This window comes from Silene latifolia, chromosome 7, assembly GCF_048544455.1.
Source record: "Silene latifolia isolate original U9 population chromosome 7, ASM4854445v1, whole genome shotgun sequence".
Classification (NCBI taxonomy): Eukaryota; Viridiplantae; Streptophyta; class Magnoliopsida; order Caryophyllales; family Caryophyllaceae; genus Silene; species Silene latifolia.
In genome coordinates this window covers 19246138-19265448 of record NC_133532.1, presented here as the reverse complement: position 1 = coordinate 19265448, position 19311 = coordinate 19246138, and the positions used below count along the sequence as shown (strand labels likewise).

General features: G+C 38.6%; 3 protein-coding genes across 3 annotated transcripts; all 3 read right to left on the bottom strand.

Moving 5' to 3' along the window:
- Window positions 1-5134: 5134 nt before the first annotated feature.
- LOC141589823 (uncharacterized) lies at window positions 5135-7767 on the bottom strand. The gene is made up of 5 exons (XM_074410446.1): window positions 7444-7767; window positions 7266-7380; window positions 6958-7181; window positions 6445-6811; window positions 5135-5490 (listed from the first exon to the last, which is right to left on the bottom strand). The coding sequence occupies exons 1-5, from the start codon at window positions 7765-7767 to the stop codon at window positions 5135-5137; spliced, it is 1386 nt and encodes a 461-aa protein (XP_074266547.1).
- Window positions 7768-10522: 2755 nt separating this feature from the next.
- Window positions 10523-12009, bottom strand: LOC141589821 (serine/threonine-protein phosphatase 7 long form homolog). Its single transcript, XM_074410445.1, has 3 exons — window positions 11987-12009; window positions 11763-11876; window positions 10523-11672 (listed from the first exon to the last, which is right to left on the bottom strand). The coding sequence occupies exons 1-3, from the start codon at window positions 12007-12009 to the stop codon at window positions 10523-10525; spliced, it is 1287 nt and encodes a 428-aa protein (XP_074266546.1).
- Window positions 12010-12049: 40 nt separating this feature from the next.
- On the bottom strand, window positions 12050-14341 carry LOC141589820 (uncharacterized). Its single transcript, XM_074410444.1, has one exon. It carries the CDS (start codon window positions 14339-14341, stop codon window positions 12050-12052), a length of 2292 nt encoding a protein of 763 aa, XP_074266545.1.
- Between the last annotated feature and the right edge of the window lie 4970 nt (window positions 14342-19311).

The following is a 19311-nucleotide window of genomic DNA, read 5'->3' as shown; positions in this document are numbered from 1 at the left end:
ACCTATGCACATGTTATGTTTGATGAAATGCTAAGGCTATGAATCCTTGCATTTACAACCATCTCTTATCTATTCAACTTGACTTGTAAGATATAAACCAACTCGAGTCTTGTTAGACCATGCATAGAAGTGATTAGGAGGAAACTAAGTCGACTTGTAGGTGTTGTACAATCTAATCGATTCGGCTCCGGGACCCAATTCTTCCTAAGAACCGTAAGACATAAACCAATTCGGTTGCTTTACAACATTAATTGCTTGCAACTTTGTAAACATGTTTGTATGATCAACACCATGAATTCCCTATGACCCCATGACATCCTAGTGCTTTTAGTCATTTGTTTACATTTCTTAGTTCATTGTTTGCTTTACTTTGTTACTTTCATTAGTTTAGAATACAACTACAAACCCCATCAATTGTTACACTAGCATAAATTGAGATAGATAGACTTAGAACCCAAAGCACACCGTCCCATGGATCGACCTCAACTTACCACTAACTAGTTGTTTGTTGAGAATGTAAATGTGTTTGATTGGGAGACCCGACGACATCTAACCCATCAAAATGGCGCCGTTGCCGGGGACGGTGTTTTGTGATTAAGTTCTTACTTGTTTGTCTATTTTGATTTTGCTTTCACCTTGAGGAATTTATTCCTCAAGGATTGTTCTTACCGTTTTTGTGTAGTTTCCATACTTGTAGTTGTTTCCTTGTCTTAGCTATGATGGCTCAAGTCTTGACATATGGAGTATGTGTTGGATCTTTTGAGTATGATTATGGGTATGGGGAGTTTGAGGAGCAAGTCAACACAAACCTACCTTACACCTCATACAATGAAAATCCTTACTATTACCCCAATTTTTTCCACCAAAATCCCCACACCCAATATCCACAACAACCACCCACTCAATACCCACTTCACAATGAATTTCAATTGCCACAATACAACCACTTTCACACCCACCCACAACTAGAAGATGAGACCATTCAAAATGTGATTCTCCAAATGATGGGAGATCAACAAAACTTCTTCAAACAAATGCTAGAAGAGAGCCAAAGAAGGAACATTGTTCTTCAAGGCATTGTTAACCAAGGTGAGGAGTTGGAAATTCAAATTACCCAAATAAAAGAAACCCAACTAACTACTCCTCACCATCCCTTAGACATTGTCTATGAATGCGAGTTTGAAGGAGTTACCTTTGATGAAAAGTGGGAAGAGCCAATTCCTTTGAGCTCTTGTGAATATGAAAGTGTTGTATTCAATGAAGAAGATATGAGGTTGAGTAAGCCAAATACTCTTAGCCTTTGTGAGTATGAGGGTGTGTCTTTTGATGTGAATATTGAGATGGTGGAGGAGGAATTATTGAAGAAGAATGAAGCCTGCATTTATGATTCTTATGGAGATAGCGATGATGACAAGCCTATGGAAGAAGCTTATGCGGAATATGTGTATTGCATTGAAGAAGAGGAATGGAGTAGTGAGATTGCCTCACTTGAGGAGCCTATCCTTGAGAAGTTTGAGGTATGCTTCCATAAAGAAGATGAATTCCTCTTTCCTATAGACCATGAAGACCTCTTCGCACCCACCATGGAACCTATGATTGTTGGAGATGATGTGGAAGACCTTCTCCAAAAAGTCAAATCATCATATAAAGGGTACTTAGTGGAAAAGCTCAAGAAAAAACTTGCAAATGAACGTGCTTGTGGAGATTTGGCACCCACAATCTCAACTCTTAAGGTATCCGATCATCAATGTTATGAGAATTCTCCTTCTACCTAGGAAGGATTGAATAATCAAAGTGTTATCATCATCACCAAAATCGAAGAAGAAGTTGGTGAGTGGAAGTCTCCGGACGAATATGAACCATACTTCATACCTAGTGTTGACAAGAATCATGGGCTTATTGGTTTGAAGCATTGGGAAAGCTCTAGTTCCAAGGACAAGGTGAAAGAAAGAACATATGACAAACTTCCTTGGCCAAATTTCATGTTCAAATGGAGCAACCCATACTTATGCTTATTTGGAGCTTGTTCACAAGCTTTTGATCTTCTTTTAAGAGCCTTGAGCTCTATGGACAAAACAAAGAATTTCAAAAAATTAAACTAGTTTGGTGGAGTCCTCCCTCAAACCACCATTTGTAAGATACCCAATTCTTTGACTTTGCATTACATTTACACTTGCATTTAGTTATATACATGTACATTTAGCTTGCATTTGTCTTATATTTCATATTGCATTTACATTAATTAGTTCATATAGTATAGTTGCATTGGAATATATCTCACATGATTCATGTAGATAGTTGCATATAGACTAGAATTCATGCATAATCACTAATGACCAATCCTATTCTTTTCTACACTAGAAATAGTGTTTAAATCGGTTTGGGGAGGTTTGATCATAAGTGACCATAGTTTACTAGAAAACATGCATCATATAGGGTAGTTTAGATTGCATTCATTTGTTATATATGTCATATAGAATTGCATTTAGTTAGAGCATGCATTCATTCATATCATATTGCATTTGTACTTTATTTCAAAAAATCAAAAATCCAAAAACATGTATTTCTTTTTCATTCCTACTCCTACATGTACATTGAGGACAATGTCCAAAATAAAGTGAGGGATGGGAATTTATATTCCAAAATGCATAAAAATTGAAAAATTTCGAAAAATCACAAAAATATGTCTTTTAATTTCATAAAAACAAAATCCATAAAACTTTGAAAATTTCAAAAACCAAAAACATGTTCTCTAATTTAGTAGTGTAGAATTGTATATACTCGTGTTTTTGTTCTCTTCTCACATAGATACAACACTACATTTGAGGCATTAGCAAGGGAAAATGAAGACCGCTTGGTATGATCGCTCTAATCTCTATTTCCCTTCCATTTCTTTTTCATTGTTCATATAAGGAGGATGTGCTTACATGTCAAGGAGAATGTAGTGTATTTTGTTGTTGCGGTAGGAATGAATAGAAGATGTGATACAGAGAATAGAATTGATGCGTTGTATTATTATGATGCAATGTACACAAGTTCAAGTATATATATATATATACAAAGATACTAAGCTATAAACAATTATATGAAATATATCAAATATGGCAAAGGAGAATTGGTTGCCATATTGTTCTCTACTAGCCGTTAAAGGCTTATGGGTAATGGGTAGGCTTGACTGTTGGGTCGGCCCATGTTACCCCCCCCCAAGTTGGTGCGTGTAAGGTGGAAACGCCCAACTTGGATAATAAGTCTTCAAAGGATGTCCGTCCAAGAGCTTTAGTTAAAATATCCGCTAGTTGCGATTTTGTATGCACGTAGCTCGGTTTGATTAATCCTTTGAGGATTTCGTCTCGTATAAAGTGACAGTCAACCTCTATATGTTTTGTTCTTTCATGAAAGACCGGGTTGTTGGCAATATGGAGAGCCGATTGATTATCACATAGAAGCTCAATCGGGTCTTTGAAGTGGATGCCCAGAAATTGGAGAAGACCGGTTAACCATTTCAACTCACAAATCGTGTAGGCCATAGCCCTATATTCGGCTTCAGCGGATGATAGAGAGACGGTGGATTTTTTCTTTGTTTTCCATGAATAGGTGAGCTTCCAAGAAACATAATATAGGCGGATAAGGAGCGGCGGGTGGTTGGACAAGTAGCATAGTCAGCATCGCAATATGCATGTAAACGGAGATCGTTATCAGCCCGTAGGAGAAGTCCTTGTCCCGGATTATTTTTGAGGTATTTTACCACTTGAAGGGCAGCATGCCAGTGTTCGAGTTTAGGAGAGTGCATGAATTGGGCAAGAATATGGACGGAATAGGTAAGTTTGGGCCTTGTAATAGTTAGATAAACCAGACGGCCAACAAGCCTTCGGTATGGTTGTGGGTCGTTCAAGGGAGCCGTGGTCGTGGATGCAAGACGATGATTAGGTTCCATGGGTATGGAGTGAGGCTTAGACCCAAGTAACCAGGATTCGGCAATGATGTCGAGGGCGTATTTTCGTTGCGAGATGAAAAGGCCGGTTTTGTTGCGTGCAATTTCGAGGCCCAAAAAATATTTTAACGGGCCGAGGTCCTTCATATGAAAACAGCCACTTAAATAGTCTTTAAATTGCTTGATTACTTGAGAGTTATTCCCACAAATAACCAAATCATCAACATATACTAGCACGTGTACCTCGGATGCGGCCGCTATGAGGGAGAAAAGGGAATGGTCGTATGAAGATTGTTTAAACCCGTAGGAGATCAAAGCGGATGCGAGCTTGGCATACCAACAACTCGGGGCTTGGCGAAGTCCATAAAGAGATTTTCAAGACGATACACTTTGTCCCATCGGTTTTGGCTTTGTACCCGGGAGGCAATTTCATATATACCTCTTCGTGAAGATCGCCGTGAAGGAAAGCGTTGTGAACATCCATTTGATGAATGATCCAATTTTTGGCTGCGGCAATAGTTAGAAGAGCACGAACTGTTACCATTTTAGCGGTTGGAGCAAATGTTTCTTTGAAATCAATGCCCTCAACTTGTCGGTTGCCCATAACCACTAAACGAGCTTTGTAGCGTTCGATAGTCCCATCCGCATTATATTTTATCTTGTAGACCCATTTGGATACGATGGCCTTTTTGTGAGGTGGGAGATGTTCGAGAGTCCATGTGTTGTTGCGTTCGAGAGCATCAATTTCACTTTGCATTGCGTCACGCCATTGGGGTACCTGCATTGCTTCTTTAAAAGAGGAAGGCTCGTGATTGTCGGTCACAGCCGCTAAGAAAATTTTGTGGTTAGTGGAAAATTTGTCGTAATTGAGAAAATGTGAAATAGGGTATCGCGTACCAGAAGACGGTGTGGAGACGGAGAGAACGTGGGTCGATGGATTAATAGGTGGTCGAACATAGCCTGTCATGCGAGTGTTAGGGAATTTGACTCGGTTTCCTTTGCCCTTAGGAGAGGGGGTGGGTGTCGTGTTTTGCGGGTTAGGTTGGGAATCGGGTGTTGGGTCGGATGTAGTGGTTGGTTATGGAGTGTCGTGAGGAGGGTCATGTGGGATCGTAGTGGATGGGGTAGTATCCGGACTAGAGGTAGAGGTAGTCGGGTTGAGTGTTGTGTTTTCGTGGGGGAGGTCATTGGGTGAAGCAATGGTTATGTGATCAATACAGAAGGAAGGGTGTCATGGAGAAATGAAGGGTTTTCCATATCGTGAATGTTGAGGGACTGGAATGGGAACTCGTGCTCAATGAAGGCAACATCACGAGATGAGAAATGGGCTCCCGTGTCTAAATCATATACCTTCCAACCCTTCTTTCCAAATGGATAGCCTAGGAAAATGCACTTGCGGCCCCTAGGTGCAAATTTGTCGTTGGAGCGATTAATATTTCGCGCATAGCAAAGACAACCAAAGGTTTTGATATGGCTCATGGGTTGGGGTTTTTGGAACAACATTTCATATGGGGTTTTCCCATTATGGATAGAACTCGGTGTACGATTTATAAGATAGACTGCAGCAAGAATACATTCACCCCAGAAGAGGATAGGTAAACTTGCTTGAAAAAGAAGGGCCCGTGCAACATTTAAAATGTGACGATGTTTGCGTTCCACCCGAGCATTTTGTTGTGGAGTATCAACCATAGATGTTTGAAAAATTATCCCATTTTCATTAAAAAATTGTTCAAAACATCGAAATTCGGTGCCATTGTCGCTTCGAAAAATTTTAATTTTCTTATTAAATTGTCGTTCGATTAAAGCAAAGAAATTGAGTAAAGTTTTTCGAGTATCACTTTTCCGTCGGAGTAAGTAAACCCATGTGGATCGAGTAAAGTCGTCAACAATTGTTAAAAAATATGTGGACCCACATGACGCATTTTCGGAGTAAAGACCCCATAAATCACAATGTAATAAATCGAAACTAGCATTAGCAATACTTGAACTTATCGGAAAATGTGACCGAGTTTGTTTAGCACGGAGACTAACGTCACAATGCTTACTATGAAATGAAGAATCAGAAGAGTTTGATTTATTTGAAATAGGCAAAAAACGAGAAATGGTAGTTGAAGGGTGTCCCAACCTACGGTGCCATAATTCAACATTGTCGATGGCGAGGGTATTATAGGCTTGCACCGGATCCTGGAGCACTCTTTTGAGAAAATATAATCCATCAACTTGTTCACCCGCTCCAATCACCATCTTCGAGGAACGGTCTTGAATCAAACAAAGTTGTTGAGAAAATTGAATAGTAAGAGACGAGTCAAGTAATAAACTTGAGATGGAAATTAAGTTACAATTTAAATGTTGAGCATATAAAAGATTACGTAAAATAAGACGGGGTGATAATTTAATATCACCACTTTGAGTGGCCAAGGCAACGTTTCCATTTGGTAATCCAACACTCAAAGGGGCGATATTTCGAACATTAGAAAAATGAGAAAAACAGCCGGACATATGATGTGAAGCACCTGTATCGATAATCCAAGTTAAAGTAGAAAAGTTACCATTGAGACGATCGGATGTTTCGAGTTTTCTGGATTTCCACCATTGAGTTATTTCAGCAAGATCGTTCGGGTTGAGGTTATTAAGGTCTAGCTGATCGGTGATTAAAGTCGGACCCCCACGAGTTGATGATGCAGCAGCAGCACCTGTCGGAACCGGCGTACCTGAGGCCATATGAACCCTCGGTCCAGGGCCTAAAAGACCAGCACCCGAGGAGCTGGAACCACCATTTCCGCGGGCAGGAACATGGCCAAAAGACACGGAACCAGAGGACGAGTTTCCTCTGTTTTTAGCATATTTCGCGCGTCCTTGTTCATCGGGGACGAACACTGCCTGACTAAGGTCAGTCGCACCAGGGGGTAGGTAAATACGATCCCTAGGTCGATCCCCCCACCATTTCGGAAAGTCTCCATTAACACGGTAGCATTTTTGCCATAAATGTCCATTACGTTGACATGCTAAACAGAAGGGTCGTGTGCCTGAGATATTGGAACGGGACTGATCACGGTTTCCTCCTCCCCCCCATTTCGAGGTCCAGTATTAACCCGAGCAGCAAAAGCCATCACATCAGGACGCGGTTCGGGTTTGGCAGTATGAATGTCACGGATACTCTCAGCCTGAAGGAGGCGATTATATGCTATGTCGAGACCAGGGAGGGGATTAGTTCCAAGAATATTGGAACGGACATTATCAAATCGATCATCTAAGCCCAAAAGAAAATCGCATACCCGATTTTTTTCGCGTCAAGCGTCCATAATAGCCACCCAATCACAGCGACATGGGTTACAGGAGCAGGACGGCAGTGGATCGAAAGCGAGCATTTCATCCCATATTGTAGTTATACGACCATAATAGGCCATGAGGGATTCGGTAGGGCCTTGACGACACGCAAGTAAATCTGCCTGCAGACGATATACACGTGCATCGTTACTTTCGCAAAAGCGATTTTTAATATCGGTCCATACCTGTCGTGCTTCAGGCCGAGTCGAAATCGTACGACGAGTGGATGTTTCGATTGAATTGAAAATCCAACCGGTTACTAGAGCATTAGTAGACCGCCAGGTTGGGAAATCAGTCGCGGTTTCAACAGGCTTTTTGATTGACCCGTCGATGTATCCGTCTTTCCCCTTTGCAAGTAGAGCAAGGTGAAAAGACCGTGCCCATTCATCGTAGTTCGTGCCGTTGAAAACGATATTTGTGATGTTCGTTCCCGTATTTTCAACGTGAATGATGGAGTAGTTTTGTGGAGTTGGAGTTTCGACAGTTTGGGAAGTAGTTGAGTTCGTCATTTGGATCGAAAAAGAGGAAGGAGTTCGGAAGAAAAATTGATTCGTCGGGAAATAACCCTAGCTTGATACCATATTATGAATGAGTAATATTAGGAATGCATAGAAAATGTGATACAGAGAATAGAATTGCTGCGTTGTATTATTATGATGCAATGTACACAAGTTCAAAGTATATATATATACAAAGATACTAAGCTATAAACAATTATATGGAATATATCAAATATGGCAAAGGAGAATTGGTTGCCATATTGTTCTCTACTAGCCGTTAAAGGCTTATGGGTAATGGGTAGGCTTGACTGTTGGGTCGGCCCATATTAGAGAGAGGTAATTGCGAGACTCAACAGTCCGCTGAATGTTGGTTAAGACCAGAACATTGTTAGTGTCATTACGTCTCTGTAAATGGCACTTGCCAGCCTGACATTAGTACTCACAACTAGATCTCCGAGAACTTGAGCTACTTATGCTTCGTGTCTACGTGGCAGACGAGCTAGCCACATATACGGTTGAACATCGCAAATAAATTGTGGAACACCTTCTTCACAAGGTAGTGAACAGACATGTAGTAGAGACTTAGTACTCATGTCGAGGCGATAAATGCATAATTTAGTATCATCCACCAAATAAGCCTTCTCTCTGTCAGCTCCAATGAAATGCTGATATTCGAAGTCCACCCGACTAGGATATACTAAGAAGTTTATTAAAAGGGTCATATGCAGCAATCCCATTGAAAGTATCTAATAGAAACACTCCATTGTAGAAGGTCGCTTTCTTGAATCCGCACTCAGGCACAAAAGTGTGCCCATAAGGATACGGGACGTGGAATACACGCCAATCAGCAATGCCGCCACAGCAAGAGTAAAAAACATATATAATAAATCCATCCAGCTCCTTATTCTGCAGGAAGAGTACAACAGTGAACTCAATCTTGTTCGGGTCATAGTTAGTAGGAGTAGAATTATTATTAGTCCAAACCCGCGTAGGCTTCAGTGGTTGTCTGTCTGCGTCTGCGTCTGCATGTAGGTAGTAGCAAGTGAAGCCAACATGATGATATCCATATGTGAAGTCGGGTAAAGGTAGTTCCATCCATTGCTGAAGCACTGGGCTGCACACATAGAGAGTAGTATGATACGGGAAAGTCTGAGCTGCGTACTGAAACCAGGCTTCGAGTAAAACTAAACCATCAGAAGTACCCATCACGCTTAGACCCTGCAGCATCTTGTTTGCCGCCCCAATTCTTATTGCTGGAATGAAATCAAAAGAAAAGGCGACAACATCATCAATATTAGCATCAACATCAGCAAGCTGACAAGGTCCAATAGTCTGCAGCATTAGATGATCGGCGGGATTTAATTAGAAAACGATGAGATGAACGAGGATGCGTGATAATATAGGAGCAAGCAAAGGAAGGCGCAGAAATAAGCGAAAACCATCTCTTAGACCATCTGCAATGGTGAAATTTTCACCAATTTTCACTCTACACTTTTCACCTTATCTCTCTTCAATTCACTATCCACCTCACCTTTCCACTTACCATCAAAATTTCACCAAAAAACATCAAAAAAACACGAGTCCGTTTTTGAAATAATGCTCAAAAATAAAAGAATTGTCGTTTTGGGTCGGTTTTGAAAATATTTATCGAAATGGTGTCCACGTAGGCTCGGTTTTGACGAGCCTGTATGGGGCTTAAACACGCCATACGTATTGGCGTGTTTATGCAGTTCAAAATTCCACCCAAGGCAGTAGCTGAACAAAATAAGCAAAGGAAACACGCCATTACGTATGGCGTGTCTTAAGAAGAAAACACGCCATTAGCTATGGCGTGTTTAAGCAGCACAATTTTTAACCCCTTTCCAGTAGCTGATAAAATCTCAAATATTAAACACGCCATACGTAATGGCGTGTCTTCCTCTTGAAACCCGCCATTATATATGGCGTGTTCTTCCAGTTTCCTTTTTTTTTCATCGCTAGACAAATTCCCTTCGTCCTCATTTCATTCCCTTGCCAAAAAAGAAAACCAAACTCAACAATGCAAAGGACAACACAAACCATTGCCTATTAAAAATAAAAACCGAGTTTACACACCACATAAGCTTCGCACAAGGGGATTAAATTCTGAGTTTTACAACTAAAATGTCAAACAAATTAACCATCTAAAATGTCAAATACATTAATCCTCTAACTATTACATCAAGTCATCAAGTCTTCTTCTTGCTTTTTCCTCGAATGCGACTCCAAAACCCTTTCTTAGGCTTCGGGGTACCTTGTTCATTGACGGGTGACATTGAAGACATGGTAGGCATTGAAGACATGGCCGGCAATGAAGACATGGAAGGCATGGAAGACATAGAGTGTCTAGCCGGCATGGAAGACTTAGAGCGTCTAGCCCTCCTAGTGTATTGAACCAAAGGTGCATCGTCATCCACATTCATTGAGTCGAGGGACTCTTGAACCATTGGTGAACTTTATTCCCTTGGTTCTATGGTTGGTTGAAAGAGATGGGAATAGCCTACATGTTCAAGCGATTGAGAGGAGTAGTCCCGTAGGTGTGAAACCATTGTGCGGAAATGAGGAGGCACCTCAAGAGGCATTTGTCGAAGCTCCTTATCACATGTATCATGGACATTGACGAAACCATGCGCCTAAAACAAAATAAGTAGTATAAGAAAATCACATTTTATGATATATTGGTTAAGAATTAAAAGACAAGTATATTAAGTGTACTTACAAGATATTGTGTGGCTCCAAATGGTGCTTAATAAGTAGCTTGTGGGGGGAAAGGGTTTAAGCGAAGAATAGTGCGATCCCGGTACCAAACCATGTAAGGGTCGTAGCAGCTCATTTCAATATCATCCTCTACACCACGGAACCGAAAATCACCCCTCCTAACCCAATTTGATATGTAGGGTTGATGTTTTTCTATCCAATTCCGTGAACAGGCACCCCTTTTGTCAACTTTGTGCAAGTTAGGTTCGGTATTAGAGTTTAAAGGGATATATTGTTTCCACCCAAATTGACGAGCTACCCTATTAGGAAAATGCCACTCAACAATGTCGAAACAAATCATAGGTGCCATCACTGTCCAATCGTCGGAGTCATCATAACAAAACTCGGGCAAAAAAGACAAAATCTGTCGGGTGTAAGGTTGCCATGTAAACTGATCATGTCGCATTGAATCAAAAGCATCCCTATACCCAATTAGTGTGGTCACCCCTTCCGGCCTCTTACGATTCACACTTACCCACCTACGACCCAATGAGTCAATCCTTATTTGATGTTGAGAACCTAATGGGTTCGGTCCATGATGAGTAGCATTAACGGGTCTCATGAGTGTAGGTCGACCAATACTAATCCTCTCCCATGCCCACAATTGCAATAGAACAAGAGGACCTCCAATGTCTTTGGACTTCACGTTGCTTGCTCTACATAAATTGCAATATAAAGTAGCAAGTACGGCACTTCCCCAAGAGTAATTATCTAAGTTGGTCAAATCCCTCAACAAAGGCAAATAAACAACTTGAATGTCATTACCACTCTTATCCGGAAACATGATAGTTGCCATTAAGAGAAGCAAATATGCCCTCACATATTGATGTAGAACATCTTCATTTGCATCTTCCGGAAGACCACTAAATTGTTCTAACAACCAACCAATCCTCAAAGAAGCCCCCTTAAGGTCTCCATCACCCGGTGTTTTGCCTAAGAGTTCAGTTACTAACAAGGGCCAATTATAAGCGGTTGTTCCACTAACAATATCCCCTCTTATCCGTAGCCCTAACAACACTTGAATATCTTTCAAGGTCACAGTAGCCTCGCCAATAGTCAAGTGAAATGAATGGGTTTCCGGCCTCCATCGCTCAACCAAAGCACTTATTAATTCCACATTAAAGTTCAACCCCACTAACCTATGAATAAAAAAAACTGAGTGTCCCTAATGAAATTAACTACATGCTCACTTACCAAAAACCCCTTGTGCGAAACTAAGTGTGACCTACATTGGAGGGAACCAACGTTTCCCCCTTCCAATATTGCCTTGCTCCTGTGTACCTCTTGTTGTGTGAGAAGTTCCGGGTTCACCGGGCCTTGTTGTTGATGTTGTTCCATTATTCCTACACATTTAAAAGAAGATTATTAGATTAGCATAAAAATAAATGTTCAAATAATAACAAAAAATTATGGTAATAAAAAAAATTAAAGAGAAGTGTAAGTAGTAGAATACCCTTGTGAATTGTTAACTCTCATAGTACAAGTTTTTTTATTGTGGCCTAAACCACGACACAAACTATGTGACCTTGTTCTTACTCTTCTCATCCATTTCATTAAGAAATCTTTTATTCTTCCGTCTTCCATTTCCCCGTTTATTTTGCTCATCGCACACTATTTTAGACCCATTGTAAGGACCCCAATAAGCCTCATCTTTCAAAGGGTGAAATTTAGAAGCATATGAAGCTAAGTGTTCTCCGGTAGAATAGGCGATGTCCACAAATTGAGTAGCATTTAAACCCTTCTTTTTACAAACGGCATACACATGTGAACATGGATACTTGTATGTTTGAAACTTGTTACAAGTACATGTCCTCTTGGATAAATCAACGGTGTGCAAATGGTTACCATGTGACATGGGTCGAGAACCTCTACGTGTTGTGACTTGGTACACCCCTCCGACATGGTTAAAAGCCACAACCTTATGGTATGCTCCTTTTTGGCAATTTTCCTCCAACAAGGTTGTAATCTTCGGACTATAATGAAGCCCCTTCATCAATCGTTTCCTTGCAAACTTTACGAGTGCCGTTACGGGTAGAAAACGTGCTCCTTTAAGAACATTATTAAATGCCTCCGCCAAGTTAGTAGTCAATATTCCATATCTATGTCCACCATCATGGCAAATTGACAACTTCTCTATTCTAATTTCAACAACATATTGTTGTGCCTCTCTATTCAACTCACCTAGGCGATGAAATCCTATGTCAAACTTCTTGTTTTGTAATTGCATTGCCGTTGACCCAAACATTTCTTTAACTGCATTATTTCTAAATCTTGTATTAACATTTGAAGCCAAATGACGAATGCAAACTCTATGATAAGCATACGGCTCCTCCCACCCACTACCAACTTCACTCATTGCTTTCATAATCCCTTTGTGTCTATCGGAAATGACACACAACCCACTTCTTTTGGTAACAAATACTCTTATGCAAGACATAAACCAAGGCCAACTATCGGTATTTTCGGCTTCAACAATAGCAAAAGCAACCGGGAAAATTTGATTATTAGCATCAATTGACATAGCTGTCATAATAGTTCCCTTGAACTTTCCATATAAGTGGGTTCCATCAATGTTTAAAACTGACCGACAATGTTCAAAGCCATCAATACATGGTTTAAATGCCCAAAAAACACGCTTGAATTTTTGCACATTTGGGTTCGTTGTTGGTGTTGTATAAAATTGAACAATAGTGCCAGGATTAGATTCTTTTAAGCCTTGCATGAAACGAGGTAGCAACTCATATGATTTATCCCAATCTCCAAATATTTCCTCAATTGCTCTTTGTTTTGCATTCCAAGCTTTGGTGTATGAAATTGTGTAACCATACTTATCTAAAATATAAGTAACAACAGAGTTTACTTTATATCCCCAATCTCCCTCAACAAGGTTACGAATCTCATGACTTATGAATGCTCGTTTCAAATTCATGTGGTCTTGAGGTACCATGTCACAAACACAAGACTCATCATGAGGACCTTTGTATGTCACAATGGTAAAAACTTCAGAATGAAAGTCTTTTTGTGTAGCCCTTAACCGCCAATTACATGGTGTAGGAGACCGGCTACATTTGAAGGTAATAGTATTAGGCTTTGATTCGGAAACTTTGAAAAATTGATTTGCTTTAACACAATATGATGTCACCTCATCGCTAAGTGAAGCTTTGTTTGGGAACTGTCCAACCGCAAACTCTTTCCCATGTTCATATCTTACCATATTTTCCCAAGTTTTCCAGCTATTCAATTCATCCTCATCTAATTGATCAATCTTATTAAACTCAACAATGGGAGCACTAGCAAAGACAAGATCATCATCACCATCTTCTTCATTTGCCAACAAATTCTCATCAAGTATTGTCAATTCCTCATCAATCTCATCACCTTCTAAGTTACCATAAAATTCCCCATCATTTACGTCATTAGTTTCAAGTGAAACAAATTGAGCAACATCATCTAGCCTAATACTTGGTGTAGGAGTGACAATTTGACTAGTAGAAACTTCTACAAATATGTCCATTGAAGGAGCATGTGAATGACGAATACTTGTCCATAACGCTTTAAAGGCTCCCTCATTATTAAGGGGTACAATTTTGAAACACCCGGCACTTGGAAATTTCATCATTACCTTCAATTGAGTACCCAAACTTTGAACGCCGATTCCCTTATATATCTCTTCAACTAATTCAAGATATGTCATCTTTGTGCTAGCTAGAATAAAACATTGATTCCCTCCTCTATAAGTTACACATCCATTTTGCTCCAACACTTCTCCATCCCAATAACAAATAAGAGGAAAATCACAAATTTCCATTCTATAAAAAAAAATTGAACAAATTTAGTATAAATCAACTACCAATAACCTAATTTCGAGTTCCCTAAAATACATACCTAAACAACAATTAAAAATCATAAATCGTTCATCCTAATTAGGGTTTCAAAATTTGGGGTTTTCCTTAAACAACCTTAAATTAACACATATAAGTTGTAGATCTAGGCACAAAATAACATAATTACCAACAATGAAGACAAAATAAAAAAAATCTACATTCAAAAGATGAAATTAAATAAGTTAAAAGAATTAAATTACCTTGCTAATTAGGTAGAATGTATAATTTGAAAAGCAAAAACCCAATATAATGCCGGAGACATGCCGGAGATTCGCCGGAGATGAGTGTGAGGTGAAGAAATAAGAAGGGGAGTGAGGTTTGTTCTATCGCACTTGAGGTGTTTGTGAGGCGAAGATGGTGAATGGTTTGTTTTATTTGGTAGAAAGTGACGGAAATACAACATTTGTTAAAAAAAAAAAAAAGAAATCTGACCAAACACGCCATACGTATTGGCGTGTTTATTATGCGAAGACACGCCATACGTAATGGCGTGTTCTATTTCCTTCCAATAACGCACTCTTCGGACTTGGGTTGGAATTTTGGGCTGCTAAAACACGCCATACGTAATGGCGTGTTTCTTTAACAAGACACGCCATACGTAATGGTGTGTTCCCTTTCTTTCCTTATGTTGCTACTGACTTTGGATTTGAATTTTAGACTGCCTAAACACGCCATATGTAATGGCGTGTTCTTTCAAGTAAACAGCCCAATACGTATGGCGTGTTTAAACCCCATACAGGCTCGTCAAAAACGAGCCTACATGGACACCATTTCGATAATTATTTTCAAAACCGACCCAAAACGACAATTTTTTTTATTTTTGAGCATTATTTCAAAAACGGACTCAAAAAACACACATAAAAAAATACTCAACTTTCCTTCTCTTTCATACTTTACTATACCTCACATTATCCACATCAAATTTCCCCTATCATATTTATTTTTAATTTATTATCATTATTTGCAATCATATAAATTTTTTGGTTTTATAATTTATTATTTTTATCTTTATTATTGTAAATTCGAATTTCTTTTTTTGAAACGGTTTTTTTCATATAAATTAAGGTAAAATCAAAATTCTTAGTTTTTTTATGGTCTTTAATTTCGAATCATTTTTTAATTTTATCTCTTTTTGTATTCACCAAACATGAATGTTTTCTTATTTTAAATAAAGATACGAAACACGAATGTAATTTGGAGAGATTAAATAGAGAGAAAATAAAATGAGTGTGAGGAAATATATAGATATTAGGCTCATTTTATAGAAGGTAAAAAAATATGGATTATAGTTATTTTATTTTTTTGTAAAAAATAAATTAATTAATTAATTATACTCAAAAATAACCTTAGTATATAGCCGTTGTAATTTAGCTGTTGGGCTGGCTCCACCACGTGGCAAGCTCCTATTGGTCAACGAAAGCCACACTTTTCTTATCCATGTAATTTTTTATTCACTTGTGGGCCTACTTTGCCTCTTCACCAATCTTCGTAAAGGCGAAAATGTTCACTCACCCACTCTCCTCTTTTGCATTTTTTTAATCATTTTTATTGTTCCTTCAATTCTCACATTTCTCGTGAAAATGCACGAGAACCCCAATGTGGATGGTCTTAGAGACACATTTGAAACGATGAAGTGCGTCGATAGGGAGATCCAAGTAAGATTTCGATCAAGACATCGTCATTAACAGCATCTAATCCTAAACTTGGTTTTATAGTAACCAAAGGAAGAGTATCAGATACTACATTCCGTGCCCTTGGCTTTAAACACGCAAATAATCTTCTTTTTAGAAACAACAATCTATGTTTCAAGTCTCTAAATTGAAGCATAATCCAAACTTTTCAATTAATCGCAATTGCTAAATTCCATGAGTTGCACCACTAATAATAAAAAGAAGAATAAAAATTCAATTTTTTCGATCTTCACTCTTCAAATCTTTGATCTTCACAGGAATATTAATAGCTTTTCGAACCTGTCCTTTTTGTATTGGATTAGAACTCCATTCTTCGGACCCGCAAAAATTTTCCAAGCGAGAATGTAGATCTTTTCAAACTCGTTAAATTTCGCTTGTCAGGAACGTTGCAATTATTCGAACTTGACAAATTTCAATTAAACGGGAAAACATTGGTTAAAATTCATAATTTCATAATTTGGAAGCCTGACCTAAATTGTAACCCGTAGTTGTATTGACGAATAATATGATTGTGTTGAGTTCCTGATAGAGTCAACTAGTGTCGGCCTAATTAGATAATTTTAGTTGAATAAACTTGTCACAAAGCCGGTTTTGAGTGTTAATCGTTGTATTTTCCGGTGAATCCACTTTGGTTGTAATTTGGATCATTTGAACTTGTTGTTGGTATTTACATCTCAAGGTAATTCAAGTACTTCATATTGGTAAGTTGAGATGAATGGATCATTTTGTACAAGCCAACTCACAAGTCAAACCCGAGCCACAGTCAACCAAGGTGAAGAAGGAGAGCAAAAGGTAAGCCAAGGGAATAAGTTCAAAGTCAAGAAAAGTAAGTTAATGGAAGATTTGATGCCTTGGCATAGACAAACAAGAGCCAAAATGAAGAATTGAAAACTAAGTTTCACAAGGGTCAACTTCAAATGAATATGTCTCTAGTTCTAGAGCTCGTATCGACGCCAGGCCAATTGGAGGTGAAAGCTTGTGATCTTAGCTTTCCAACGGTAGGTCACACGTCTCGTTTGTCCAAGAAACGAGGGAGATATGGGCTTCAAAAGATGCTACTGTCAGTCTGAAGCGTAGCCTGCGCAAATACGCGCAGCCTGCGCTCTGCTCTGAATATCGCAACTTCAGTTCCATGTTTTGGGCTTTCTTGAGGGACTTAACCTAGATTAGCGTGCCTCCTTATATATATCTAGAATTTTGAGATCTAAAAAGACACTACTCTCCTCTAAAGATCTATGTTTAATCTTAAACTTGTAATAATTAAGACCAATGTTGTCAGGATCGGGATTCTACTTTGGATCGATGGGAAGGGTAGGATCGAATCGGATCGTAGAATCGCAAGATTCTACAAACTCACTAAATATAATTTTTTATTTGGTAAAAACATATAATTGAAAATCAAAACACTTGTTTATTAATATTTATTCATAAAATATTGGTAACTAATGATTTTAGTATCATTGTATGAACAACTTACACGAATTTTGGGTTTTACGGTGTCATTATATAAAAATATAAATTAATTTTTTTTATCATGGAATCGGATCGTAGGATCGTAAAATCGTAGGATCGTATTATGATCCCATCTCTAGAAATTTTCAAATCAATAGGATCGTAAGATTCTACAACTATGATAGAATCGTAGGATCCAGGATCGGTCAAGCATTTTCGAATCGTAAAAACGTAGAATCGTGGGATCGAATCGCGATTCTGACAACAATGATTAAGACAAGAACTCTCTTTAATTTTATGTTAATCTTTCTTCAATTTGTGGGTTGTAACAAGATTATGAAGGCTAAATCCTTCTTTACTTGGTATAATTTCATTCAAAGTTCCCAATTTTGGCATTGTAAGATCCTCTCATCTCTCTTAATTTATCTAATACTCTTTCCTTGTGCTTAATTTCTTATGTTTAATAATTGAATGTTTGGCTTGATCACCCTTTCATATTGCTTATTTGACTAGTGTAAATCCTAGAGAAATGGTTTAATCTATTTAGGATTGTTTGAAGCAAGTTTGTTGTATGTTGATTTGGTTTAAAGGATGTATATAACAAATGGGAAAGTTTATGTTTTTTTCTCATTTGTATGGTTTAATCTTATGAGGAATTAATCCTAGCTCCATCTTTTGGTTAAAATCTTAATGCTCATGCTTAGTCTCTTTTCATGGTTTAATGACTTGTTGTCTAAGTTTGAAGGGTATGTGTAGATGGTTTAATTTACATGTATCAACATCTTGAGAAGGTAGTATTGGGTAGATAATTTTGAGAGAGTAAAAGGGTCAAGCTCCTAATTGTTGGTTACTAAGAGGAGGTTATACCAAGTTCTCTTTAAGATTAAATTTTCTTGCATGCCACTTGTTTGTTGAATTGTCTAAATAGCAAAATCTCCATTGTTACTCTTTCTCATGATGTTTTCACAACCAAAGACTTCTCCTTTTGTGTTTCCTATAAGTTGAACATTGTTAATACCCATTGTTTGTGTAACAACCCGGATTATAAAACAAAGGAAAAACGTAATATAAAGTAAATATCAGAGTATAACACTGATAAAAGGGTCAAGGTGGCGGAAACACCTGACCAATCCGGTTCGCTACTAAATCCAAAACCAAACTAATACATTATTCAAAGGTTCTTAAAACATAAAACAAACTCCTAATTTATTATTAAGCTCGCTTCGCACATTCCCCAAGCAAGCATCAACCAGCCAGCAACAATCTGAACAACCTGAGAAGGAGGTCGACAATCAGTCAGGAGTAACTAGATGCTCTCCCAGTCATGTTTACAACAATTGAATATAATCAATAATCAATAACAATTGAAAGGCATAAACAAAATAATATGTGAGATCATTTATACTCATGAAACCCAACACCAAATTACCAAGACTTATCAATCTTAGATGGATGCAAACATGCAAACCTAGACCATATGCAATACTAGATCATGAACACTCACAAGACTAGTAGCGACAAACGACCCACAACAACCTAAGGCACAAAGCTAGCATTAAAGCATAGCAAACACGGTAACACACAATCCACAAAGAACAAGGCACACAAAGCTAGCAATCAAGCGTAGCGAATAGAGCGAACGCCCGTTAGAGCGTATAACCACTGCCTCTAACTTGCCAGAGCGTATAACCACTACCTTTAGCTGACGGAGCGTATAACCACTGCCTCCATCGGTGTGGAGTGTATACCAC